Source organism: Rhinoraja longicauda, chromosome 17 (assembly GCF_053455715.1).
Source record: "Rhinoraja longicauda isolate Sanriku21f chromosome 17, sRhiLon1.1, whole genome shotgun sequence".
Taxonomy (NCBI): Eukaryota; Metazoa; Chordata; class Chondrichthyes; order Rajiformes; family Arhynchobatidae; genus Rhinoraja; species Rhinoraja longicauda.
In genome coordinates, this window is record NC_135969.1 from 25,080,599 (window position 1) to 25,108,216 (window position 27,618).

Here is a 27,618-nt window from a genome sequence, read left to right on the forward strand (position 1 = left end):
GGGAGGGATAGAGTTTGCAATCTGGGTGGTTGCCATTACAGTCTGATGTACAAATCGATTCTCATACTGAATTTTATACCGTAAAACATAAATTAAGATCAATAGGTAGTGTTTGCTTTCTCCAGCTCACAGGCTGGGTTTATCAGTAGCTAGATAACCAGGTGTGCATGAGGCAAGGACAGGGCCTTGACAGATCTAAAGTAACTTTTCTGGTGGGGTCACTGGTGTGGTGAGACTCTATATAAATACCATGTGCACTGGCTGAGATGGGCCCTACCCGCAGCACTGCATCCCACCCATTGTTTGTCAGATGAATGAACAGTTTACATTTAGTTTCGTTTAGTTTAGAGATACAGCGCGGAAACGGGCCCTTCGGCCCACCGAGTCCGCACCGACCAGCGATTCCCGCACATTAACACTACCCTGCACGCATTAGGGACAATTTTACATTTTTTTAATAACCGAAGCAACTAACCGACAAACCTGTACGTCTTTGGAATGTGGGAGGAAACCGAAGATCTCGGAGAAAACTCATGCTGGTCACAGGGAGAACATACGAACTCCGTACAGACAAGCACCCATAGTCAGGATTGAACCCAGGGCTCTGGCGCTGTAAGGCAGTAGCTCTGCTGCTACGCCACCGTGCTGCCCTTATAAAGTGATTTTATAAATCATCACAGGGTATATCAGAGGAGCAATGGTGCAGCACAGCCAGGAAGGATGAGATAAAAATCTGGCCAAATAGTCATCAGCAAATGTATTAAAGGAGAGAGATGTTAAGGGAGAAGATTCCAGGGCTTCTCATCAAGGAGACTGTAGATATGGCTGCAGGTGAAAGGTGAAATTAGAGAGGTGCAGGAGTCCAGACTCAAAGAGTCATTGTCATGCAGTTTGGATACAAGCCCTTTGGCCCAACATGTCCATGCTGAAGGACCTCTTTCTGTATAGTATATCTCAATTACCTTTTTTTTGTGACTGGCATGCAGATGATGGCCTTAATGTCCTCTTTCTAGCTTACATCTTTATTTGACCATTTGGAGTAAATGGCCATCCACCAGATTATGCAAGAGCATATCCTCTGTTTGAACCTCGACGTGGCCTTCCCTATCTAAATATCTGTATACTTCTGAATCCCCACTCTCTCAATTGCTCATTGAGTTTATTCCCCATGCCTGTGCACTGTTTACTTCACCTGCTCCCAGTGATAGTGAGCTCCACACTTTCATAATTCTTAATAACAAGGTTTCTTTTGGATCCCCAACCAGATTTATTGATGATGATCCTACATTTAGCCTATTCTAGCGTAACTTTAAACACCTCTGCTATGTCAGCCTTCAACCTCTCTCTGTTCATCCTATGTCGGTGCTTGATACCACAATGTTCTGCTTATTGCTCTGTAAACCTTCCTTGTGCACCTATTCCTCTTTGTAATATAGTGACCAGAACTGCATGTAGCTCTCCAAACATGATCTCACCAACTTGGAAATGTTTAACATAACTTTTCTATTTCTCAACCTTGGTGCTTGGCTGGCATTTTTGAGAGAAGGTTGGCCTGATTAATCAGAATCACTCTGTATATAAAACTTTGTTCTTCCTTTGCACTCAGGTTGTTAGCTCCAATCATTTGTATTTTTGGGAATCTCTGGAATTCTCTGCCCCAGAGGGTGTTGGAGGCCAGATCATCGGGCGGGGGTGGGGGGGGGTGAGGGGGGGGGGGGGGGGGAGGTATTTAAACAGTAAGTAGACACATTGTTGAGTTGTGGGTTACAGGGGACAAGTGCCGGAATGAGGACTAGAAAGTCTCAGTGCGAAGGCTTACAAATAAAGAACGGCCATGATCTTCGGGCAGAAAAATGTGCCCAATAAAAGTGTTTTCAAGACCCATAGAAGGGCTGCCACCATAAACAAATCAATCTTCTAAATTTTTGCTTAAAAGACAATTCCCAACAAAAGATACCCCTCGCAGCTAATGTTGTTATTACCCGTGAAGCAGGCCAAGAGGCAACCTGTCTGGATGCTCTCTACAGGACATCTGTAGACGTTTGTTATAGTGTTTGGAATCGCTATAAACTTCTCAGTAGAGGAGATCTCTGATGGATTCACAGGAATGGAGATCCACGGGCTATTGAATCCGGATAAAGAGCTGGACATTTATGATCATCAGGAGAAATTTATTCACCATAGCTTTCGGTGCTCTTTAGTCCAGAGAGCTGTAAATGTTTTGTCCGAGAGCGAGATGTTGGACACCATGGGACAATGTGAAGGTCAGACAGGAGGTGGACATAGTCACTTCCTCACTGAATGGCAGAGCAGGTTCATGCGGCTCTACGATCTGCTCCTGGTATTTAGTTTAAAGATACAGCATAGAAACAGGCTCTTCAGCCCACCTAGACCATGCTGACCACTCATCACCCGTCCGCACTAGTTCTATGTTATTCCACTTTCTCATCCACTCCCGAAACATTAGAGCCAATTTACAAAGGTCCATTAACTTGCAACCCGCATATCTTTGGAACGCGGGAGGAAACCTGGCGAAAACTACACGATTACAGGGAGAACCTGCAAACTCCAGAGATCAAACCCGGGTCAGGATCGAACCCCGTGTCTCTGGCGCTGTGAAGCAGCAGCTCTACCAGCTGCACCACAGCACTGCCCTCTTTCCTATGTCAACAAGGGTTACTCTAAATATGACACATATGTTTATTAAATACTAGCAACATGTAACATTGCCGAAGAGTTAGGCCTGCCCTGGAGGTAGGCCGTTTATTGGAACATTGGTTGGCGATGCTCCCAGCCTGCCGTGAGCAGTGATCGCTCAACCACCCTTTCACCTTGTGGAGAGGCTCATTACTGTGGCCAGGTTCCATGATCTGTTTGTATTCTCCACCCTGTCACTAGCCTACTGCACGCCACCACCCACCTCCCCTTCTGTGCCCCTCTTCCACTTTAACTGTGACAGCCAAAATACAAACTGTAAATGCTCTCTGAAAACATTGAAGGCAAGGGTGTCTATTAACTGTACCACATTAATCAATTAATGAGATGCAGCCAGTCGGGGGTAACTCCGAGGCATACCACCAACGTTACAGAGACAGTGAAGGAGATGAAAGAGCGACTGATATCAGGCAGTGCCTGATCCTGGAACCTGTCAGCATTTCAATAGGGGATCCTTTGCATTTGTTTGATCATTAATCTCCCCGTCACTGGTGAACAATGGAGCTAATGAGCAAATATGGTGACAAGCCTTCAGCCTCATATCATGACTCGGAAAGCTGCAGCTCCACGTCTCACTCCAGCAAGTTCATCAAAGACCTGGGCTAACATAATTGGAAGCCAACTGCAAGAAGGTGACTGATTTCAGATGAGATATAAAAGGGTCTCGACCCGAAACGTCACCCATTCCTTCTCTCCTGAGATGCTGCCTGACCTGCTGAGTTACTCCGGCATTTTGTGAAATAAATACCTTTGAGGTATAAAAGGTCATCACTGACCCTGTAAAATAATCTGCCACATCATTTTTGAAGAGGAGTAAGATCCCACGTTACTAAGATTACAGTCGGGTCTGCATTTTGAGAGTGCAATTAGCTATAGAGGCCAGACCAGATATTAGGATGCCTTTTGCAAGGAGTTGTGTTTTTAAAGAAGTGGCGAGAAAATGGTACGTTTAAACTGGAGACTTTTGCAAGCCATGGGTGTGAATAAGTCAGGTAGACACTGCAACAGGTAAGGTCCATGAAGTCTGGTTGAACACCCAGAGACAGACAGATATCATTGCACATGAAATGAAGGGAGGGAGAAGCCGACCCAAATATTAAAATGGTGCAACCTCCTCAATGATGCAATCTCATGGGACTGGGAATATCATAATATGAGCTTGAGGGTCTATCACCAGAGTACGGTGGAATCCCCCAAAGAACACCGACAGCAAAGGGTGCGATTTCCTCCAATACATCACGTCCACCGTGCACCCAGCCTGCAGAAGATGTAGAACATTTCAACTGGAAGGAGCTGCTTGATCGGACTTCAGAAGGGCTAAACATCCAAGGACGTACACGCCACTGGAGATAAATGGGTCTATTGTGGATAGGGTGAGCAGTTTCAAATACTTGGGAGTCCACATCGCAGAGGATCTGACGTGGGCAACGCACATTGCCGCACTGGTGGGTAAGGCTAAGCAGCGCCTTTACCACCTTAGACAACTGAGGAAATTCAGAGTGTCGCTGAGGATCCTTCATTGCTTCTACTCTGGGGCTGTAGAGAGCATCCTGTCCGGCAACATTACAGTCTGGTTTGGGAACAGCTCTGCCCAGGACAGGATGGCCCTGCAGAGAGTAGTGCGTTCGGCAGAACGCACCATGGGAACTACACTCGTCCCCCTGCAGGACCTATACATCAGGAGGTGCAGATCCAGAGCAAGCAAGATCATGAGGGACCCCTGCCACCCCAGTAACGGACTGTTCCAGATGCTACGGTCAGGCAAACGCCTCCGCTGTCACGCTGTGAAAACGGAGAGGATGAGACGGAGCTTCTTCCCACAGGCCATCAGGACTGTCAACTTTTATAACCCCAGAGACTAAATTTTTGTCGACACTTTTTGTGCTATGTTTACTAAACATAGCACAAAAAGTGTCGACAAAAATAAACTTTATTTATATGCTGTAACTGTAATTATTTTTGTGCACAACCCGCAGGCATTGCCACTTTCATTTCACTGCACATCGAGTATGTGTATGTGACAAATAAATTTGACTTGACTTGACTTGCCTCATTGCGTTGTTGACTGCACTCAGCCAGGGCAGATTACAAGCCAGACAGAGGCCTCAAAGACGTACATTGCCAGTTCTCAGCCTACAAACACTGGAGAAAAGCTTTGACTCCCTGAAGATCCCTACGTCATCATCAACAGGGATTGTCGATGGTGTAATGCCTGACATTGCTGGAGCTCGGCATTATTAGGCCAGTGGAGTCAGCCTCATTGTTAAACTGACCGTGGCCCCCGATAACTCATCCACCATGATTAAGCTGCATCTCCATGTTCTGAGAGACACATGCCACTTATTTGCATGATACTTAAAGCAGTCAGGAGATTGAATTTCCGGATGCTAGTCTCTTTGCAGCCAGTATAACTCATGGGTCCAGTTGTTCTATATCCAGCCTCTAGATGTCACCACCAGTGGCTGGAGGACGGTCTATAACCGCACGCAAAACACAAAGTGCTGGAGTAACTCAGCGGGTCAGGCAGCATCTGTGGAGGGAATGGATAGGCGACATTTCCACTTGGGACCATTAAACATCGCCTATCCATTCCCTCCACAGATGCTGCATGACCCCGTTGTGTTACTCAAGCATTTTGTATTTTGCTCAAGATTCCGGCATTTGCAGTTCCTTGTGTCTCCATTATAACAGAATCAGAATTCAGAATCAGAATTACCTTTATTTGTCATCCAAAAAACAAGTCTATTGGACGAGATTTCATCACCCACAGTCCAACAATAAGAGCAATAAAATAAGCAAATTACACAACCCCAACCAACACAGAACACACAAAAAAAAGAAACATCCATCACAGTGAGTGCAATGTGCAATCCTACTTGGGATGGAAACTCAGAAACTTCTGAATATGGGGCCAAAGTGATTTTCTGTTTCTCAGAACTATTATAAAAGCTGATAGCCAAATGATCATAAATACTACTATTTAATCTCAGTCATACTTTTAGTTACAAACACTTTGAACTGAAGTGAAAACAGAAAGTGCTGGGGATACTCATGAAAGTTCATTGACCTGAAATGTCATCTGTGTTTCTCTCTCCTCAGATGCCGCCTGACCTGCTGAGTGTTTCCAGAATTTTTTGTTTTACCTCAGGTTTCAATAGACAATAGTCAATAGTGGGCCATTCGGCCCTTCAAGCCAGCACCGCCATTCACCGTGATCATGGCTGATCATCCACAATCAGTATCCCGTTTTGCCTTCTCCCCATATCCCTTGATTCTGCTATCATTAAGGGCTATATCTAACTCTCTCTTGAAAGCATCCAGAGAATTGGTCTCCACTGCTTTCTGAGGCAGAGAATTCCACAGCTTCACAACTCTCTGAGTGAAAAGGTTTTTCCTCATCTCCATTCTAAATGGCTTACCCCTTATTCTTATACTGTGGCCCCTGGTTCGGGACTCCCCCAACATGTTTCCTACCTGTAGCGTGTCCAATCCCTTAATAATCTTATATGTTTCAATAAGATCCCCTCTCATCCTTCTAAATTCCTGAGTATACAGGATTTCCCCTTTGTAAATCCATGCTGACTCAGAACGATCCTGTTGCTGCTATCCAAATGCTCCGCAATTTCTTCTTTTATAATTGACTCCAGTATCTTTCCCACCACCGATATCAGACTAACTGGTCTATAATTTCCTGTTTTCTCTCTCCTTTCTTAAAAAGTGGGATAACATTAGCTATCCTCCAATCCACAGGAATTCTCGCATCTGCAGATCTTTCTGCATTTCGAAGTTGTAAACTGACCTTTTTAAAGAGCCGTATGACATCCTCACTGATCTGCGTTAGGCGGACGATTATGTTGTTGGTGTAGATGTCGTTGAGGGTGGCATGGTCCTTGCTCTCCCGCCGTGTCTGATTGAGCACCAGGTACCAGCAGTTCACAGGTGACAGCAGATGTTGGTCTTTCCTGAGAGTCAAAGAGACACAGTCTTTGTCATTGTTTATTTCACTCAGCACTCCACCTCGCAGCTCAACTGAACCCCGCTAGCTTCCGCTTCCATATTGAACTAATATCAACTACACAGGCGGGGCACAGCACCTGCAAAACTCAATTTTTTCTTAGGTTCATACAGTTATAATGACATAGAAACATAAAAATATAGAGAATAGGTGCAGGAGTAGGCCATTCGGCCCTTCGAGCCAGCACCAATATGATCAGGGCTGATCATTCAGAATCAGTACCCTGTTCCTGCTTTCTCCCTATATCCCTTTATTCTGTTAGCCCTAAGAGCTTTATCCAACTCTCTCGAATACATCCAGTGAATTGGCCTCCACTGCCTTGTATAAAGGCTTCACGTATAAAGCCCTAAATGGACACTCCCCCCCCCTACATCAAAAATCTTCTAACCCCCCTCTCTAACTCCAGGTCCCTCAGATCGGCCGACTTGGGGCTATTCACTATCCCGCGGTCTAGGCTTAAACTCAGGGGTGACCGCGCTTTTGCGGTTGCAGCTCCTAGACTGTGGAACAGCAACCCTCTCCCCATCAGAACTGCCCCCTCCATCGACTCCTTTAAGTCCAGGCTCAAAACATATTTCTACTCCCTAGCGTTTGAGGCTCATTGAGGAGGCGCTGTGAACTGTTTGCGTGCTACTGTATGTTTTCATTTTTTTTCTATTGGAACCTAATCAAATGTACAGCACTTTGGTCAACGTGGGTTGTTTTTAAATGTGCTATACAAATAAAATTGACTTGACTTGACTTGTGTGGCAGAGAATTCCATAGACTTACAACTCTCTGGCTGAAAATGACATGGGGTCCAAAAGAAAAACATACTAAAATAGCCCCAACTGACTGCACTTAAAAAACCCCAAACATAATGCATATGATAAGTACATAATTTTTCTCTCCATTTTCCTAGTTTTTTCTTTACCTGCCCATTTTCTTATCAAAGTACATGTTTATCTTGCTATTTTTACTTTCTTCCCTATCTATGCAAAGCAGGTAAAGATATAAATGCAGGCCTGCAATTATGTTAATAAATATAGATATGAGAGTGTATTTTGCTTCATTCACTTTCTGAGTGAGACTTTGGCAGAGATAGGCACTGTTCATACTTCACATAAGCGAACATCAAACAGGTGTTGCAACTCTTTACGTTGTATTCACTGTTAAATATTGTTAAGAGGCAAATATAATTCTTTGTGAACAATGCAGGCAATTTACACTTTGCCTGCTCCCTTTCAGCACTCCCATTAATTCCCATGCCTTTGAAAGATGATGTGCCTTTGATTTTAAAGCAGGATGGCTTCGAAAGACAAGATAACCATCATAACTTCATAGAGCCTGTCAAAGTCCAAATGCAATCCTGATTTCTAGCCTGCCGAGTGATCTCAGTGTTATTTGCTCTCATCGCTCTCATTCTGAAGAGTACCCGTTCATGCCACTGCATAATTGATCATTCGTTCTCGTTGGGCTCTGGCGTGATTGATGGGGGAGTGTAAAAGGAGCTCCCTTTCTGTCTAATCGAGGAAGGTACACTGAGTTGCTGCAGAGAGAGCCTTAATCTCATCTGTGTGTGAGCAGTTTAGCAATCTGTTTTCCAGGAGTTGGTTTACAGCTACTGGAGTGCTAGGCCAGTATCTAAGCTAGGCCAGTATTAACCAGACTCACCTGTGACCCAAACAGAACAGTTGAGTCTATCTTCTAAACCTATCATTTCAGATCTAGTGACTGACATGAATTAATGAAATCATAGTCACAGATTCATACGGCACAAAATGTGCCTATACTGTCCAAGCTAGTCTAATCTGCCCGCGTTTGGCCCATATCCCTCTAAACCTTTCCTATCCCATCCATGTAACTGTCCAAATGCCTTGTAAAGGCCAAAGTCATAAGTCGATTTCTTTCATTAAAGTATGGAACAGTACTTATGATTACACTAATTTAATCAGTTTAATTGGAAGCTACTTTGGGGAAAAAAACAAACACAATTTCAAGTACTGCCCCCCTCCCCCACTACCACCTGTGCCCTCACCCCATCCACCCCCTCCGTTCTCATCTATCCATATCCTCCCACCCCTCTGCTGCACATACCTTTCTTTCCACTCACCCTGCCTCCTTCACCCGTTTCTTTCCTCCATCTGCTTATCTTCCACCTCTTCCTACTCCAGGCCCCTCCATTCCCCACCACACATTAGTTATAATTGAACATCTGTTGAAATGGACATGCATTTTGCTGGACAATAATATTTCTCCTCCATTCCCCTTCTCGTCTATAATGAAGCTAACCATGGCATTTTATTTGACTTTCAGCTGAATGCATATCCTCTGCAACTCTCCCTGCGTAAACTTCTCTGTAACATCACCTGTTATCAGTCCTGTCTCATGCTGGACAGACAGGCTGAGACAGATGTTCAATTATAACTATTTATAACAGATTCAACTATTTCACTGGTTTGCCTACCATCACCCCATTTTCTACATCCAGCACTCTTCAGATTATCCACAGATCCTTACCCCATCTCCTAACTCACACAAGGTCTCATTCACTCATCACCCTTGATCTCACTGACCACTAGCTCACAGTCAATCAACAATTGGATGTTAAACTTCTCCTCCCTGTTCAAGGCAGACTCTTCATTCTTTCCTACCTCAATAACCTAGCAATAATTTTGCCATAGACACAAAATGTTGGAGTAAAATGCTGGAGAAAATGCTGGTCGCTGACAGGCAGCATCTCTGGATAGAAGGAATGGGTGATGTCTCGGGTCGAGACCCTTATTCAGACCCAAAACGTCACCCATTCCTTCTCTCCAGAGATGCTGCCTGTCCCGCTGAGTTACTCCAGCATTTTATGTCTATCTTCATTGTAAAACAGTATTTGCAGTTTCTTCCTACGCGATAACTTTGCCCTAATCCAATTCTGGCTTCTAGCATCACCCTACTCCCTTTCACCTTTCACGTCCTTTGCCATGAGCTCTGGAATTTCTTCTTCAAACCCCATCCTCCTCATCTCACATCCTTAAGGCAAACTCTATCCCTCTGACAAAGCTGCTCTAAAATCTCATGAGGCACACTGGGATTGCATTTTGTGCCTTTCTTCATTTCTGTAGGCGGTTTGACTCTGGCAATTTGAACACATTCACCTCCTACAAACAATATCTTAAGGAACAGATAATGTAGTTCAGTAATGTTGGTTCACTGATAAATTTTGGCCAGGATTCCCACGCTTTTCGACAAGATGGTTCCATGAGACTTGTAAGTTAATCCAAGTGAGTTTTTGTTTAATACTTTGAAAAATATATCAAATACTGTCATAAAAAGAGAAAATGCTGGAAATACTTAGCAGGTCAGACAGCATCTGTGGAGAAAGAAACAATTACCTTAGCAGTTCAAAGTCTTTGTTTTGCATGCCACTAGAAGCTATCTAACCTATATATATATATATATATATATTTATTTATATATATGTATCCAGCTTTTTCATTTTTTCAGATACGCAGGGTGGTGAAGAAGGCATTTGGCATGCTTGTCATCATTGATCCGGACAGGAGATGTGACGTTATGAGGACAGGAGATGGGACATCACGGTACAGCTGTACAAGACAAGTAAGGCCACATTTGGAGTACAGTGTTCAGTTTTGGTCACACTGTTATAGGATGCCATTGAACTAAACAGCCTAAAACCCTTAAAAAATGAGCTACAGTGCTGTTTGGCCGTCTTCTTTTCCCCTGCATCAGAAACAAACTAAGCAACCAAAGGCTTCCATCAAAAGGGAATGTAAGGGGTTGCTTCAGTTCATGTGCAATCAGAAACAGCTCAGGCAAAGGCAGTGCAGATTTGTTTCCCTGCTTCCAGATCGCCAGGTGCCTCGCTGCATACACACACACACAGCCCTCGCACGCACCAGGTCATGCTGGAGGGAGCCACTTCCTGCTCGCTGAGCGACGTGTCGCACCCTCAGCTGACCCCTGACCTGCACAGCTGCATCCAATTAGCCGTCCATTGGGCTGCAATTGGCTGCCGCAGCCGGGCTTGCCGCCCTACCGCACATAGACCACATGAAGATGGAGCTGAGCTGCCGATAGCTAATGTGTTCCAGGCACGCCGATTGCAGGCGCACTGGGAAGGGCCAGCCAAGCGGCAAACATCCAGAATGAACACTTAACACAATTACAGAGTGATGCAACTATCATTAATACACAGCAACTACGAATCATTCCTGATTATTATTTCTTCTTTCCCATGTTTTTCCATCCTCCTGGGCAATGTATGGAGGCTGCCGCCTTTCAGAGGTGGGAGATGATAGCTAATCGCTGCAGTCGTCTCTGAGCTGCAGAGCATAGAAGGTAAAGAGAGACAGCACCAGATGTGGTGCGGCTTGTTTTCTGCATTACGTGTAGTGTGCGTGCTTGTTCTTCCTTTTATTAGTGCTGTTCCTGCAATGTCCTGAAGGCTTCCAGGTGTCAGTTGTGGCTGAGTGGTTAACATTCTTGCCTCGAATCAGAAGTCAAAACCAAGGCAGGATTTGTGCAGTAAATGACAAGACCCTGGGGAGTGTTGTGGAACAGAGAGACCTTGGGGTATAAGTGCATCATTCCCTGAAAGTGGTAACACACAAGGTGGTGAAAAGAGGCATATGGTGCACTTGCCTTCATCAGGCAAGGGGCTAAGTACAATCATTGAGTCTTGTTACAGCTGTATAGGATATTTCTGTATAGGAAATTGGTTCAGCCACACCTGGAGTATTGTGCGCAGTTTTGGTTGCCATACTCTCAGAAGGATGTGACGAAGGTAGAGGGGGTGACAAAAAAGTCCACAAGGATGTTGCTGGGACTGGAGGGCTTGAATTATGAGGATAGAATGGATAGGATGAGACAGTTTTCCCTGGAGCAAAGGAGGCTGAGGGGTGATCTTATGAATATTTGTAAAATCATGAGGGGCATATATAGGTTGAATGGTGACAGTCTTTTTCCCAGGATTGAGGAGTCTTAAACTAGAGGGCATAGGTCAGAGGGGAAAGATTTAAAGGGGACCTGAGAGGCAAGTTGTGGGTATATGTGATGATTTGCCAGTGGAAGTGTTAGAGGCGGGTACTTGATAATTAACTTGATAATTGATACTGTCTCTCAAAACGTTTCCAACAATTTCCCAATGAAGTCACTTCACTGGCCTGAAGTTACCCAGTTTCTCTCTTTCTATGAAACAATTGCACTGTTAGCAATCTCCCAGTTCCCTGGCCAGCTGCCTGTAACCAGAGAGCATTCAAAGTTATCCCCAGTCTTTGCGATTTCCTCGCATGCTTCTCTCCGGCTGAAGTCACTGCACAATAACCTATCTACTTTTAAGCAAAATAAACCAATATTCCCACTAAATGCATTTTTGTTCCATTTTTTCTTCCTATTCTTTCACTACAGTTTCTGTAGTATCCCCTTTTTTGTATAAACAGTATTAATTTCAAATCACCTTCCCCCCTCCGCCCACCACCACCCACTTCTCCCTATGTTCCATCTGCACACACCACATGTTACCTGTTCAGCATTATATACTTCTGAATAATCCTTTTACCCTTAAGTGTTTATGTGGGTTTTCATTTCCTCCCTTGGCTTCCCCTTTTTTCTTTAAACTTTTACTCTTGCACTTTTATACCTCCAAACTTCCTACGTTGTTGATCGCTTGGTATCTAGCATAGGCATAAGGTTTTACCTTACCAAAAAGGTTGGCTTGCACCTGGTGGGCTGAAGGTCCTGTTTCTGTGCTGAACAACTCTATAACTTTACACAGTCCCTCCTCATATGGTAAATATGACATTCCTGGTACCAGCGTGGTGTCTCTTCGCTGCATGACCTTTATGATAAGTACATCCTTTTTTTGAGTAAGGAGTGCTCCAACGTACCTGTCCAATGTCCCCTAATTTGCGATACTTCTAACTCTGGATCTCTCCACCCTGACTCTGCAATCCCCTCCCTGCCAACCTCCTGCCCTGTAACCATTCCCTCACACTTTCCATCCCATCCCTGTCCCCGCCAGCCAAGGGTGAGATCTGATCCATTTGCTGCTCTCCCCTGACCTCACCACCACACGAGGACCGGTGGTCCCTGATCCAGTAGGACCTGTGGCTAACCGAATGAGGCTAGGAGAGGAGGACAGTGCTGGACTTCTGATGTGCAATGCCAGATCTCAGAAAGGCTTTGATTGTAACTGAATGTTGATGCAGCGAAGCAATAAACAATGTAGTCTTTGTCCCATGACCTTCATGGCATTCCGGACTACTCTTCATTCAGACACACACACTCCTCCCATTTGGAGGATGGATGCAAGTATACTGATGCTCAGTACATTACAGCTGTGGGGGTCATGGATGCACAAACTAGTGCAATCTTGCCTGCTTGGAGCCTGCTGAAACTCACTGTCAAACCTCTCAACAGGTAGTCAGGTCATGCAACACAGTGTTGGTACCAATGGACCATAAACTTTGGGTCAAAGCCGAAGAATATTGCAGAGATTATTGGTAATGTTACGATGCCACATAATCTCATCGCCACATGTCACGGTCCAGAGTTATTGGGCTGCCACTTTTCATACCTGTTTGATAAGGGGAGCATGGACCAATTTATATATTCATAGTAAATTTGGCAGGCAGGGACTTGAATCCATTCCACACACGAACGGTGGGAACTTTATTCAAACCTGCAGCCAAGACTTGTTGAAATGCCCGCTTTAAATATCTCTCTCACATACGAATGAGTCAGAAACAGAAAAGTATGTCAATGGGAATGAAGTACAGTCTTTGGTCCTCAGCACTGCTACGAAGATTACAAGATGGACAGTAGTGGCATGTAAACCTTCACAGGGAGTATTTCAGTATTCTAAATGCTAGGTCATGATAAAGCATGGCTGAATAATGGGGAGTCAGAGCTGCAAGATTCAAGAGTGTTTTATTGTCATACTAGACCAAGTAGACCCGTTGGGCCCAAACCTCTCCTGCATTGGTGCAGCACCCTCACCTCCCCTCTCCCCCCCACTCCTCTCTCCCCCCCCTCCCTCCCTCCCCCCCCCCCTCGCCTTCCCTCGCCTCCATCTCCCATGCCCCTCCCCCCTCTCCCTCTCCCCCACTCCCCCCTCCGCTCTCCTCTCCCCTCCCTTCACCCCCCCTCCCTCCCCTCCCCCTCCCCTCCAACCCTCTCCCCCTCCCCTGCACCCCGTTCCTCCTCCCCCACGTCCCCTCCTCCCACCCCACTCCCTCCCCCCCTCATTTCCGGGTGCAACCCGCGGTTGCCATAGCAACCCGTCTCCCGGCCCGGGCGGCCGCCATTGGTGGAGCGGGGGCGGGAGGGGGAGAGTCCTATCCCATCCCGATGTGGGGATGTTCAATGGTAAACGGCGGCGGCTCTCCCACTGCTGGATTCTGGGCGGCGTGGGGAAGGCACTGAGCCGGCCGGGGAGAGGAGGGAGGACGGGAGGGGCAGCGCCAGACCTCGGCCTCCACCTCCACCAACGCCCGGCCTCACCGCCGCTGCTGCTGCTGCCGCCTTTCCCCTTGACCCCTTTCACCTCAGGCCCGCGGTTACCCGGTCTCGTCCAGGCCCAGGCCCAGGCTGTGGCTGCTTCCCCGGCACCAGGCCTGGCTCTCCCGCCGCTACGGAGCCAGCAACCCTGCCCCCAAGGCATAGGCGGGCGAGCCCTGCTCAATGGGCCCCAACTGCACAGGCGCGGAAGCGTTTGTTCTGCACACGCGTGGATGCGGCGGCCATCTTACGTAAGTACCAGATCAACGGAGGCCCAAGTGCGCATGCGCATTTTTTTTAACATTAAAATGTGAATAATTTTAAAGATATAACACCGATTTCAATGAAACTTCTTTCAGAGGGCCACGGGACGACAGTGAGTAAGGTGGGCCTAAAATTGTCGCACTATAATGTGCCGTTTGACTGTAGTTCAGGAACAAGCGAACAAACGAGAGTTTTAGTATATAGATGTCCCAGATAGAACAATGAAATTCTTACTTGCTGCAGCACAGGAATATGTCAACATAGTACTCTGTAAACAATATAACGAGAAAAATGTTCAGTATGTTTATACATACTCACATATACACATATATATACACACACATACACACAATATATATTATATATATGTGCGTGTGTGTATATATACATGTGTATATACACACACATATATATGTACACACAAGTACACATACAAAACAAACGATAATAGTGTAATAATAACAATAATAGTCTATGTAGTTCAGAGCTTATTTGAGATTGTAGTGTTTAATAGCCCCATGGCTGTAAGGAAGAAGCTGCTTCTGAACCTGGACATTAGTTTTCAGGCTCCTGTACTTTCTTCCCGATGGCAGGAGTGAAATGACTGTGTGGCCAAGATGATGTGGGTCTCTGATGATGCTGGCTGCCTTTTTAAGCTCCTGGTCGTGAGAACGTGGGGTTCACGAGTGAGAGTTGTGCTTGGAACTGAACCTGGCCACACAGCTTGTGGAATCCTACAATTTGCCACGTGGTACTAGTTCCTCTGTGGTTAACCTCCTGCACTATTCTCAAAGCCACAAACTCTCTCCACAACCTCCTAATGTCGTTTGGGTCAGGAGGGGGATCAGTGTTTGATGCAGTAGATGAGAAGGGGTTGGTTAGTTGGGAATTCAGTTTGCAGAATGTAGACCCAGAAAAACATGCAGCATGGGAACAGGCCCTTCAGCCCATCATGTCCATGCCATCTATCAAGTTACCCATTTGCACCAATCTTACACAAATCCTATTTTATTCTCCATACATTCCCAACAACTCCCCCCAGTTTCTACCATCCACTAACCTACTCAGGTCAATTTATAGTGACTAATTAACCTACCAACCTATACACCTTTGGCGACATTAGCTTTGTTGCTCTGGTAAGATGACATAAAGCAAGTTCCATATTATGAGCTGTTAATTCCCGATAACACGGTGCTGTTGTGCCGAGAGTCTTGTTTCTGCACTGCAGATATGATGCAGATATGATGTGGCAGCTGAAGCCACATGGAGTCTACTCTCCAAACTGACAAAGGTGAAGTCAACAGCACAGACTACTGTGGTAATTATTTTATTGGGAACAGTGTGGAGGCACAAATTGTGCTCTACTGTAATCCAAGTCATAGAGTATTACAGCAGAGAAACAGGCCCTGCAGTCGAACTCGTCCATGCCAAACAAGTTGCCTAACCGAGCTAGTCTCACTTGCCTGCAACCTGGCCCATATCCCTGCAAACCTTTCCTCTCCAGGACCAAGTGTCTTTTAAACATTGTAATTCTATTCACCTCAAACAATTCCTCTGACACCTCGATCCATTTACCCACCAAACCCTGCGAGCAAATTTTCCCCCCTAGGTCCTTTTAAAATCTTTCCCCTAATCATCTTTAACCTCTGTCTTCCAGTTTTAGACTCCCCTAACATGGGTAAAAGACTGTGACTATCTATGCCTCTCAGCCCCCTCCATTCCTACTGCAAGAACTGTCTACAGTGCTGCCAAACCTCTTTACACTAAGCGTTAACAAAGAAAGTGATCCCTGGAAAGGCTGCTGCCTGGCTTTTTACTGCAGTGATATTTGAGAATGATCTATTTCACTCAGCACTAATATGGGTATCAGTTCATGCTAATATTCAGCAGCATCTTTACTGTCAATGGTCCAATCATTTCTGTCCCACCCCAACTCTGGTCAAACAGATCACGTTTAGGTGTGCTGGGGAAGTGAAGTTCCAATTTAGTAAGTGCATCTCAGAGACATGCTCAATACACCCCCAGGACTGCATCACTCCCCTTGCTCTGAAGCTCCACGTCCAAATGTGCACATCTGTAAGCACCTTTTTGGATGTTCTCCACTCACACCTAAGTCTCCCTTTACCCTTTTGTAATTGTTTGTGAATGCATGTTCTCTACTAGATTCTGTGGGAAATGGGAAGTGCTGTTGATTGATATAGGTTTAGTTCATGTTCACAAGTTATAGGAGTAGAATTAGGCCAATTGGCCCATTGAGTTTACTCCGCCATTCAATCATGACTGATCTCTGCCTCCTGATCCCATTTTCCTGCCTTATCCCCATAACCCTTGACACCCGTTCTAATCAAGAATGTGTCTTAAAATATCCACTGACGGCCTCCACAACTCTCTGCGGTAATGAGTTCCACAGATTAACTACCCTCTGACTAAAGAAGTTTCTCCTCACCTCCTTTCTAAAAGAGCACCCTTTAATTCTGAGGCTATGACCTCTGGTCCTAGACTCTCCCACCAGTGGAAACATCCTTTCCACATCCACTCTATCTATGCCTTTCATTATTTTGTAAGTTTCAATGAGGTCCCCCCCACACCCTTCTAAACTCCAGCAAGTAGAGGCCCAGTGCTGTCAAACGCTCATCATATGCAAGGAATCATTCTTGTAAACCTGGGTCCTCTCCAGAGTCAGCATATCTTTCCTCAGAAATGGGGCCCAAATTTGCTCACAGTACTCCAAATGCACCTTCTCAAGCCTCAGCATTACATCTCTGGTTAGTGCTGGATGATGGATGCCCATCAGTGAGGTATAAATGCTTTTTATTCCCCCATCCGATTATTAATGATAGATTACAGGGAGAATTAATGGGAGAATGGGGTGGCTCTGTGAGATGACACAGATCGATCGGCCAAATTGCCTTTCTATATAATAAGGAAATACAGAAATGAACTCTACTAGCTGTGAAAAATGAAAATAGATTAACAAAGCTCTGCTTTATCTTGTTCTCCCTTCACAAGGACAATTGGACAATCTCTCAATCATTCCAGTACCTGAATTATCTAATCTCCCTCATAGCCCCTAGTTACTGTAGGTGCCAAGCTCACTGCCTTATCTTGCCACCCCACCTTGTGTTTCAACACTGTGCAATCCTAAAGCCACCAACCTTAGATCTTTACCAAGGTTTGCAGAGATAGGGCAGAAGTGGTTTATCCGGAGGGCGGGTTCCCCAGGATAGCTCACCTGAACTGTTGGTGCTCCTTGGAGCTGCGGATCTTGGCCGCAAACCTCTCGGCCAGCTTGTCCAGGCTCCGGGAATACTCCACCTCGATCTCCGCCTTCCTCCGGAAGAATTCCTGTAGGTCCTGCAGGAGCTGGAGACGAGATTCCGATTGTTGCTCCAGGCATTTCAGCTGCTCCGTCAACTGTGCTCGGATTTCTACAATGGAGATGAGAAATTATCCATTAACACTGGTGGTGGGCGGGGGGGGGGGGGGGGGGGGGAGTGAAAGAAATGGAACAGTTATATGTCTATGGCAGCTCACAACAACTCAGGATTCCCAAAATATGGTCATTTTTAGAGGAGAAGAAACACACAGCTTACAGCACAGCAAAATCACACAAGTAGTAATGCTATAAATGGCCAGGTAATCTTATATACGTGCTTGGTAAAGAGGTGAAGACTAAACAGAAGGAGTGTCCTGACATTCCTTCCTATGATTACAGTGAGATCGATGTCCACCTTGCTCCCCAGGCAGCTTTAGTTTTGTATCTCAGAGAAAGGATGGCAGCCCACACAGTGCATCAACCTCTCTCTGGTGCACTGCGTCAGCCTGCATTATCAATCACGTCTCTCAAGTGGGACTTGAATTTACAGACTTCTGACACACAAGCAAGAGTTCCACCCATTAAGTGCGGCTGGTTCCTTAGGCAGGAAGTAATTCTGTTGAGCAGAGAAGCTTCACTTGATTTCCCCTGCACTTCGGAGGTGCATCGGCTAACGGCTGATAGAAATTTACCCTTGTTCTCCTTCCTGATCTTGAACCTGTCGAGTTTTCCCAGGTTTCGCTTCCACAGCCGCCAGCAGCCCACTGGGACCTCAGCCAAATGCCTGTCCCGCATGATGAGGGGCAGCAGGCTACTTGACGAAGAGAGGCAGCAAGCTTGTCAACGATGAGTGGCAGCCCGCTAGTCAATGAGGAGAGGCAACAGGCTATTCAATGACGAAGCAGAAGGCTATTCGGTGATCAAAGGTAGCAGGCTATTCAATGATGTGAGGCAGACGACTATTCAATGATGAGAGGTAGCAGGCTAGTCAAAGCTGAGAGGTAGCAGACTGTTCAACAGGAAGCAAAAGGCTATTTGGTGATGAGAAGCAAAGTCATTGACAATGAAAAGCAACAAGTTATTCAACTGAGAGAGGCGATGAGAAACAGCAGGTTATTCAGCGATGAAAGGCAGCAGGTTATTTGAACAAGTCCATAACACAGCCAAGCTCTATCTTCTTTCCTCGGTCTATTGCGTTGGTAGGAAAGCCTCACTTCCCTGAGCCGACGGTGTGGAGCCCAAATGACAGTGATGCTGGTGTAGCCCAGCAATGCCTGGATGGATCCACTCGTGCTTTGCCTGTGAGACTCACTGCTGTTCCCAACGGAACAAACCTGCTCTGTGCAACCACACACAAGGATGGAGAAGAATAAATTTGCAGAGTAAATGGCATGATGCATCATGGTCTTCCCCTTGACACGCAGTACAAGGCCTGTTACCATGGCAACGCCGCCCCCTTCTCACATTGCACTGCCACGTTAGTCGGCTGTATTCCGGAGGTGGGAATGGAAACCTGCATACAATGAGCTGGAAGCCTAGCATTGGGGAGAGTGAGGAGCCATTGAACGGAACCAAACTGCTGCTGCATGACCACAAGCGTTTGGCACAGAAATGGAGAACCAGTGGTCTCAGAATGGAGACCAGATCCTGCAACTTCTGTAACGGACATTAAATTGGAAGGGATAGTAAAATCCTCCAGCCCCGACGGAAGCAAACATGAAATTGACCCAGCTCCTTAACCCAAATATAAAAGCCCCTGAAATCAGTTCCTGGTATATCAATGATTCCATGTCTAAAACAGACACCATATTGAGCTTCCACATTGGAGGACCTTCACACTGGAGAATTCAGAAATGAGGTGCCAAGTTCCATATGTATTGCTCAAAAGGTCTCAAATCAAACCAAATTTATGCAGCCCTTAACTTAGCGAGCCTGGAATCTATGTGCAAGATTATTGGATGCTGCTCTCTAACAAGTTATATTTGAAAACCATGTAGTTGAATGGGTGCAAACCAGTCATTTTGTCCCTGGTGACAGGAACATTCTGGAAGTAATAAATAGGGACTGAATCTGCTCTCTCTTGGAGAAGTGTGAATTAATCGGAGAAAGAAAAAACAGAGTTTTTTGATGAACTAGGTGACAGGGTTGGTGAGGGAAGTGTAGTTGATCTAATATATTATGGTGTAAGAAAATAACTGCAGATGCTGGTACAAATCGAAGGTATTTATTCACAAAATGCTGGAGTAACTCAGCAGGTCAGGTAGCATCTCAGGAGAGATGGAATGGGTGACGTTTCGGGTCGAGACCCTTCTTCAGACTGATGTCAGGAGGGCGGGACAAAGGTAGGATATAGGTGGAGACAGGAAGACAGTGGGAGATCTGGGAAGGGGGAGGGGAAGAGAGGGACAGAGGAACTATCTAAAGTTGGAGAAGTCAATGTTCATACCGCTGGGCTGCAAGCTGCCCAGGCGAAATATGAGGTGCTGTTCCTCCAATTTCCGGTGGGCCTCACTATGGCACTGGAGGAGGATATATTATGGTATTGAGAAAGGTGTCACATAATAGGCTTGCCATCAAGTTGAAGGTCTTGAAATAAAAGCGGCATGGATAGAAAAAATTATTTAATAACAGCGAAGAGAGAGTCATGTTTTAAGACTGATGTTTTTGGACAGTGGGGAAGTGTACAGTGGAGATCTCTAGAATTGGTTCAAGGATCATTACTTGTTTATCCAGATCAGGGGGACTTGGGTGCAGAATCCCTAAATCTGCAGGTGTTGCGTAACTTGGAGGAGCAGTGAGCTGGGAAGACAATAACAGCCCAAAAAGATGTAGACAGGCTGGTGGAATGGCTAGGTAGGTGGCAGATGCAATTTAAGGTTGAGAACAACAAGCCTTATAATTTGGTAGGAAGGATGCAAAGAGACAAATTCTAAAAAGAGCACAAGAGAGATCTGGGGTAAATGTGCAACATTCCTGAAAAGTTGATTGGAAGGATTGAAAAGGCAACTCATTTAAAAGCAAATCATTCCCAAGTAATTTAAAGGAAATTAAAAAGGCATTCTGGATCCCCAGTTTCGTAAACAGGGTAGAGGGTAAGGAGCTCATGTTGGACCTTCATGAAACATTGATTTGCCCACAACCGGCATTTTGTGTTCTGCCTTCAAAGTACCATTGGTTAGGAAAGGTTTAAAGGATTTGGAGAGGGTGCAGGAGACATTGACTAAAATGATTACAGGGATGAGGGGCTTTTGTTGTGTGAAGAGGCAGGAAACAAAAGGCTGTGGGGGGATCTGACGGAGGTATTTATAATTGTGAAGCATTTACATTGAGTAAATAGAGAGACACTGTTCCCATTGGTGAAGGAGTCCAGACCCTGGGAGCTCAGAATGAAAATAATTGGCAAAAGAACCAAAATTAACCTGACGGCAATCTTTAAAAAAAATATTGTTTGCTGTCTAGAATGCAGGGCCGTAGTAGTGTCAAAATCAATTGTATTGTTCAAAGGTAAGCTCAGAAAGACGAACAGGAAGTGTTAACTGAGCTATGAGGCAGGGGACTGGCTGGATTGTTCCTACATGGAGTCTGCATGGACTGGATGGGCTGAATAGCCTCCTTTGTGCTCAGAGTATGATGTGAGTTCAGGGATTGACTCTGCAGTGCCAGAGACCACTGTCACCTTAACCCAACCCAACCCGATGACCAACACAGGGTGGACCTCAAGTCAACCTATTCCCAAGTCATTTAAAAGACAGTTGGACAGGTAATGGATAGGAAAGGTTTAGAGGGATATGGGTTAAATGTGTACAAATGGGACTAGCTTAGATGGGCATCTAGTCAGCATGAACGAGTTACGCTGAAGGGCCCGTTTTCATGATGTATGACTCGATGATTCATTAACAGTTCAACAAGGTGAACTGCTTGCCTGTGAAAGCTGCATGTACCTCAAAGAGGTCCATGAACAGCGGCATCCAGTCTATGGGCAGAACAATGATCTTTAGTGCATTTAACATTTAACATAGATCTTCATCAATCCCCTTGCAATCTCCTTTCTTGTCTCTCTCAAATACCTGGGGTAGATCAGAACAGATCTTGGGGATTTATCCACTTTAATGCTCTTCGAGCCCCATCACCACCTCCTTCTTGATCTTAAACTATATTAGTACTCCACATGGGTGATCTCACTATCCTCCAAGTCCTTCTCCTTGCTGAATGCTGATGCAAAATACTTATTTAAGAACTCGCCTACATCCTCTGACTCCAAGCATAAGTTACCCTCTTGTATTTAATGTACGTATAAAAAGCCTTTTGATTTTTTTAAATCTGACTCACCAATGACATTTCATGGCCCCTTTTGGTTCTTCTAATAGTCCTTTGCTGCTCATTTTATATTCCTCAAAGGCCCTGTCTGATTTTATCTTTCTAAATCTTAAAAACACTTCATTTTTCTTTTTGACCAAACTTACAACCGCTTTGGTCATCCAGGGCTCCCTTATTTGCCACCCTTATCCTTGCTGCAATATGCCAGTGCTCAACTCTGATCAGCTGGTCTTTAATTGACTCTCACATGTCAGATGTTGACTTACCTCATAACAACTGCTCCTAGTATACTCTCCCTATCTCCTGCCTAGTATTGCTGTAATTTGCCTTAGTACCCAACTTAGTACCTTCCCCAAAGACTTACCCATATTCACAACTTTCTTATAGAGATAGTATTTACTCTGAGAGCTAAACAGAGGCCAACTGGTGTGAAGGTCCAGAATACAGGAGCTTCTATTTGTAGCAATGATACTGATTGCATACATCCCCAGTGCTTGCAGGGCCAGGGACTGTGACTAAATAGGATCACACATCAAATAAATAAATGTTCCATCTTGTCCTTTGCAAGATCCTTCTGGGAAGAAAAGCTGTGGCTTGCCTTGCACTGGTTGTGGATGGGGACTCATCTGAATTGCTAAGTATTTGGTCCCATTTTCTGCTGCTGGAAATGAGGGCTGATCTCTCACAGCCTGCAAACTTGCATCGGTGCATTTGCTGCACTTGAGGCAACATCCCCACCGCTCTGTGTGGAAGCTCACCTGCTTTGCTGCATTCTTTTCCAGCGACCAAATTACCATCAATCACGTTTCCCCATGCTCTACACCAGCAGTTATACATGTCAATGATTATGACTTTTAGACTCATGAGAAACAGCACGGAAACATGCCCTTCAGCCCACCGAGTCCATGCTGACCAGTGATCACCCGTACACTAACAATATCCTGAACACTAGGGACAATTTACAATTTTACCAAAGCCAATTAACCTACAAACCTGCACGTCTTTGGAGTGTGGGAGGAAACCGGAGCACCTGGAAAAAACCCATGCGGTCGAGGGAGAACATACAAACTCTGTACAGACAGTACCCATAAATCAGCACCCGGTGCTGTAAGGCAGCAACTCTACCACGGCGCCATCATGGTACCAATACGAAATGTGCAAGTTAATTTGCAGGAAGAGCTGCTGGTACAGCCAGCACTAGTTACAGCAGCTGCTAAAAGTTCTCATGCAGGACTGTGATTCCAACTTATCACAGTGACCCGATACTTTCAGAGCGGATTTCTCCACTGAGACAACCTCAGTATCAGAACATCAGAACAACATCAGAAGCATTACTTGTGCAAAGGCATGTGCTGCAGGACTGCAGCAACAATTGCAGCCCATACCCAGCAATTCGGGTGAAGAACGAATGAATGAATGAATGAATGAATGAATGAATAAGTTTATTGGCCAAGTATGTGCATATACAAGGAATGTGCCTTGGAGCTCTGATCTCAACCCGAAACATCACCCATTCCTTCTCTCCAGAGATGCTGCCTGCCACGCTGAATTACTCCAGCATTTTGTGCCTAATTCGTGTGAGGGATCAGAATCAGAATCAGAATAACCTTTATTGTCATCCAAAAAAACAAGTCTTTTGGATGAAATTCCGTTACCCACAGTCCAACAATAAGAGCAATAAAAATAAGCAATAACACACACAATCACAAACCAACACAAAACAAAAAAAAGAAACATCCATCACAGTGAGTCTCCTCCAGTGTGATGGAAGGCCAGAATGTCTTTTCTCTTCCCCTGCCGTCTTCAGGGTGGTGGTCAGGGCTAGATTGGCAATCCTCAGAGTCACACCTGCCTCATGTGTAGCAGCTGTGGTATAAACAAGTGCAAATTTATTACCAACCTAGTTTATGTTTGAATTGCTAACAAATGACAACAGACCGATAATGGTTTCCTTATTAAAAAGCAGGGAATTGAGATTTGCGATCTTGTTTATGACAGTTTAATTTGCTTGAAATCATTTCTAAGCTTTTATTAGTCCTGGAGACTCATATTCAGCATGGGCCTACATCCAAACGATTCACTATAGATTTGATAATATTCACTGCTCAATATACTGAACAAATCTTAATTGTTAAAACAGTATAAGTTTGCATCTCTTTCCATCTAATACTGTACCCAGTTAATTTTTATTGATATTTTGGTCACTCCGACTCAAATTTCTAATCAGATTTTTTAAAACATTTAATTGTTTCAAAGTTAAACCTGTAAAAAGTAAGAACTTCCTGAGTTGTTGTTTGTCTGCTAAACTGTGCACATAATCACACCCCAGACAGATTATGTTTTCACGTAGAAACAAGGAACTGCAGATGCTGGTTTACACAAAGGGACATAATGTGCCAGAGTAACTCAGCGGGTCAGGTAGCATCTCTGGGCAACATGGGTAGGTGACGTTTTGGGTCGTCTGAAGAAGGGTCCTAACCCGAAATGTCACCTATCCATGTTCTCCATAGATGCTGCTTGACCCGCTGAGTTACTCCAGCATTTTGTGTCCTTTCAGATTATGTTTCATGTCCTTCAGTTCACAAATGAATTGAGTGAATGGACTGGCTAACTGGGTTACCACTGTGGTAATTAAAATCAAACCAGACATTCGACCCCAGTGGTGACCGAGTAAACTTGAAGGTACAAGAGACTACAGATGTTGGAATCTGGAGTATGAAACAAACTGCTGGAGGACCTCAATGTGTCGACAGCGTCTGTGGAGGGAAATGGACAGTTGATATTTCGGATTGAGATTCTTCATTTGGACTGAAAGATCGGAGGCGAGATGGCCAGTGATAAAGGAGAGAGACAGGTTAGGAGCTGGCAAAAGGTGGACTGAGGTGAGGAGGGGTCGATTGTCAGTTGGAGCCAGGTGGGGGAGGAAAGGGTGGTGGAGATAGCGACAGAGGATGGGAAGTGATAAGTGGTGACAACAAAGGGCTACAATCTAATAAGAAAGGAACAGTGGAACTGAAAAAAAGGAGGGATAGTGGGTAGATGGGAACATGATAGAGAACCCATTGGGAAGAGTGTGTGGGTGATGGGCAAATGGGGGAGAGGAAAGAAACTAAGTGACAGGGGGCTAAGGATGGGTTATTTGGAAAGAGGAAGGATATGTGAGAGGACTTGAGTAGAAAGGAACAGAGGGAGAGTGGGTTAACTGAAAATGGAGAATTCAATGTTTAGTCGATGACCCAGGCAGAATATGAGGTGCTGTTCATCTGGTTTGCACCCTGGCAGTGGGGGAGGCCGAGGACAGACAGGTAGGTGTGAAAATGGGAAATGGTATTAAAATGGCAGGAAACTGGGTGATCCAGATGGCTACATCCAAAACGTGAAGGTCTGATGGGCAGGTTGTGGCATTTATGTCAGAAATAGAAGGAACTTCCTTTCAGGGGCTTATCATTTTTGCCCAGTCTTTTCCATTTCACTGCTTTGTAGAATTTGTGTAATTTATGTACAATTTATGTTTTTGTGCGTTGCCCGAGACTGCCTGTTATGCTGCCGCAAGCAAGATTTTCATTGTACATCTACATCACTGTACTGGTGCATATGGCAATGAACTGAACTTGACTAACCCTATAATACTTCATTTTTTGCCTGGATCACATGCAGGACCGGGACGGGAGAGAAAATGGGAGTTTAACGTAATTAGTCTATTGCTGCAGATTCTAGGTAATTATTTGGAAATGCTGAGCAAGCTATGGACATCCTGCTATTGCTAAATTGTTAAATGATGTAAAGCTGAATGGTGCAGAAAAGCCACAGTGCCTTCACGCTGCACTAACGATGCAATGTTTGCATGCTGGCTGTTGGCAGGTTTATCCAAATTACAAGACGTCCATGGTTGGGAGGGTTGCCAAACTTCATAAAACCCTGTGGCTTAGGGAGTTAGGTAACAGTGCTGAGAGTTTGCCCACCAGATGGAAGGAAGCTGAACCGACCCGTATGGCGTCCTATCTACCTTGTGCTCGCTGGCACACTGGGGTGTCTGGAAGGGGTGGGCAGGTGAAGGGCCTGGGGGAGGGAGGGTGTGGGGGGCTGGGTGCTGTGTAGCACACACACACACACTGGGAGAGCTGTGTCAGTAATTCACTCAGTGATCCACAAGTGCAGGCAACCACTGTGCTGTGTGGAAGGTGTAGCCAACACATCTCATCTTAGGACGTCGAGCAAATCCATCAATGTGTGAGATGCCAGCTCCCTCCTTACCCTCTGTTGAGGCTAATGTACCGGTGTGGAATAGCACAGAAATGGGCAACAAACTAATGCTCACTCTTCATGTAGAAGCAAAGAACTGCAGATGCTGGTTAATACACAAAAGGACACAAAGTGCTGGAGTAACACAGCGTCTCTGAAGAACATGGATAGAAGGTCGAGGTCCTTCTTCAGACTGCACAAGAATGCTCACTCTCAGCCAATCTTCATTTTTGGTGGAAGTTTATAGGTTCTGTTCCTCCTCCTTCTCCATCAAAGGCATTGATTCAGGGCTGTGTGAGTCTGCTGTGAGTCAGGGTGTAATATTCCATCAAATACTGTCATGACATCAAGATGTCCCTAATTTATCAGCAGCAATTGATTAATAGCATCAAACTCTGTTTTCTCTCAAGCATAATGGCAACGTGTCATCCCAACAGAGACTCAAACAAGGGAGGGTTAAACAGTATGCACCCTATAAATATTTCTAGAGTAGCAGAGGTGAAGGCCAAGGGTGCAGTGGTTAAACTACCTGACTGACACCCCAAAATCCTAGACTTAACCTTGATCCCAAGTTCAAACCCCACCACAATCATTTTTAAAATTGTGTACCGATGATACCACAGCCACTGCATTTACCAACCTGGTTCACAGATTTCTGGTGTCTGGCGCCTTCACCCAGTCAGGCCTATCTGTGACTCCACACCACGGCAAGGTGGTTGACTACAATGGCGGAGCAAGCCACTCAGTTCAAAGGCCAAGCAGGGATAAGCAATACATTGCGGCCTTTTGCTAGACTTGCCCACATTCTACAATATTTTTTTTTTAAATAACGTGATTAATAATGCTCATGATAATAATGTTCATTTCCTGACAATGAGCAGCTAACTGTGTTGAGGCGTTGGTTGAGTGATAAGGGGTACAACACCAGGTGAACTGGTCACTCGGTCACTGGGGAACCTACTCTGGCTTCAATGAGCAGGTGGGCTTTGGTTTAATGCCACTTCCCTCCAAAATGCCTCACTGCGCTGAAGTGCCATCTGGATCATGTAATCTGGGCTCCTGAGTGAGACTCAAACCCTCCTTTGTGTAAGGTGGAGAGATGGGCACCACACGGGGCTACAGGACAACCACACTGAATTAGGGTGAATGGGTGACACCTCCGACGCACGGAGGGTGGTGTCTCTGAACATCCTTGGCAGTGAACTGCCTGCCCTTTGGAGCCCAACATTGTGGGGCCTAACACAAAAGTGTCACAGAG

The 27,618-nt window shown here is 45.3% G+C and overlaps 1 protein-coding gene across 3 annotated transcripts in view; it reads right to left on the minus strand.

The window, feature by feature from the left end:
- srgap3 (SLIT-ROBO Rho GTPase activating protein 3) overlaps positions 1–27,618 on the minus strand; it is a 208,672-nt gene that overhangs the window by 103,232 nt on the left and 77,822 nt on the right. For 2 of the 3 annotated variants that reach the window (XM_078414391.1, XM_078414389.1), the window contains exons 1-3: positions 18,494–19,145; positions 17,718–17,913; positions 6,515–6,677 (exon numbers count right to left, since the gene is read on the minus strand). In XM_078414391.1, coding sequence (XP_078270517.1) covers positions 6,515–6,677; positions 17,718–17,913; positions 18,494–18,596 — 462 coding nt within the window. In that variant the 5' untranslated portion in view covers positions 18,597–19,145. Of the gene's footprint in view, positions 1–6,514; positions 6,678–17,717; positions 17,914–18,493; positions 19,146–27,618 lie in introns of those variants that run through there. The other variant, XM_078414390.1, reaches the window with a different exon arrangement.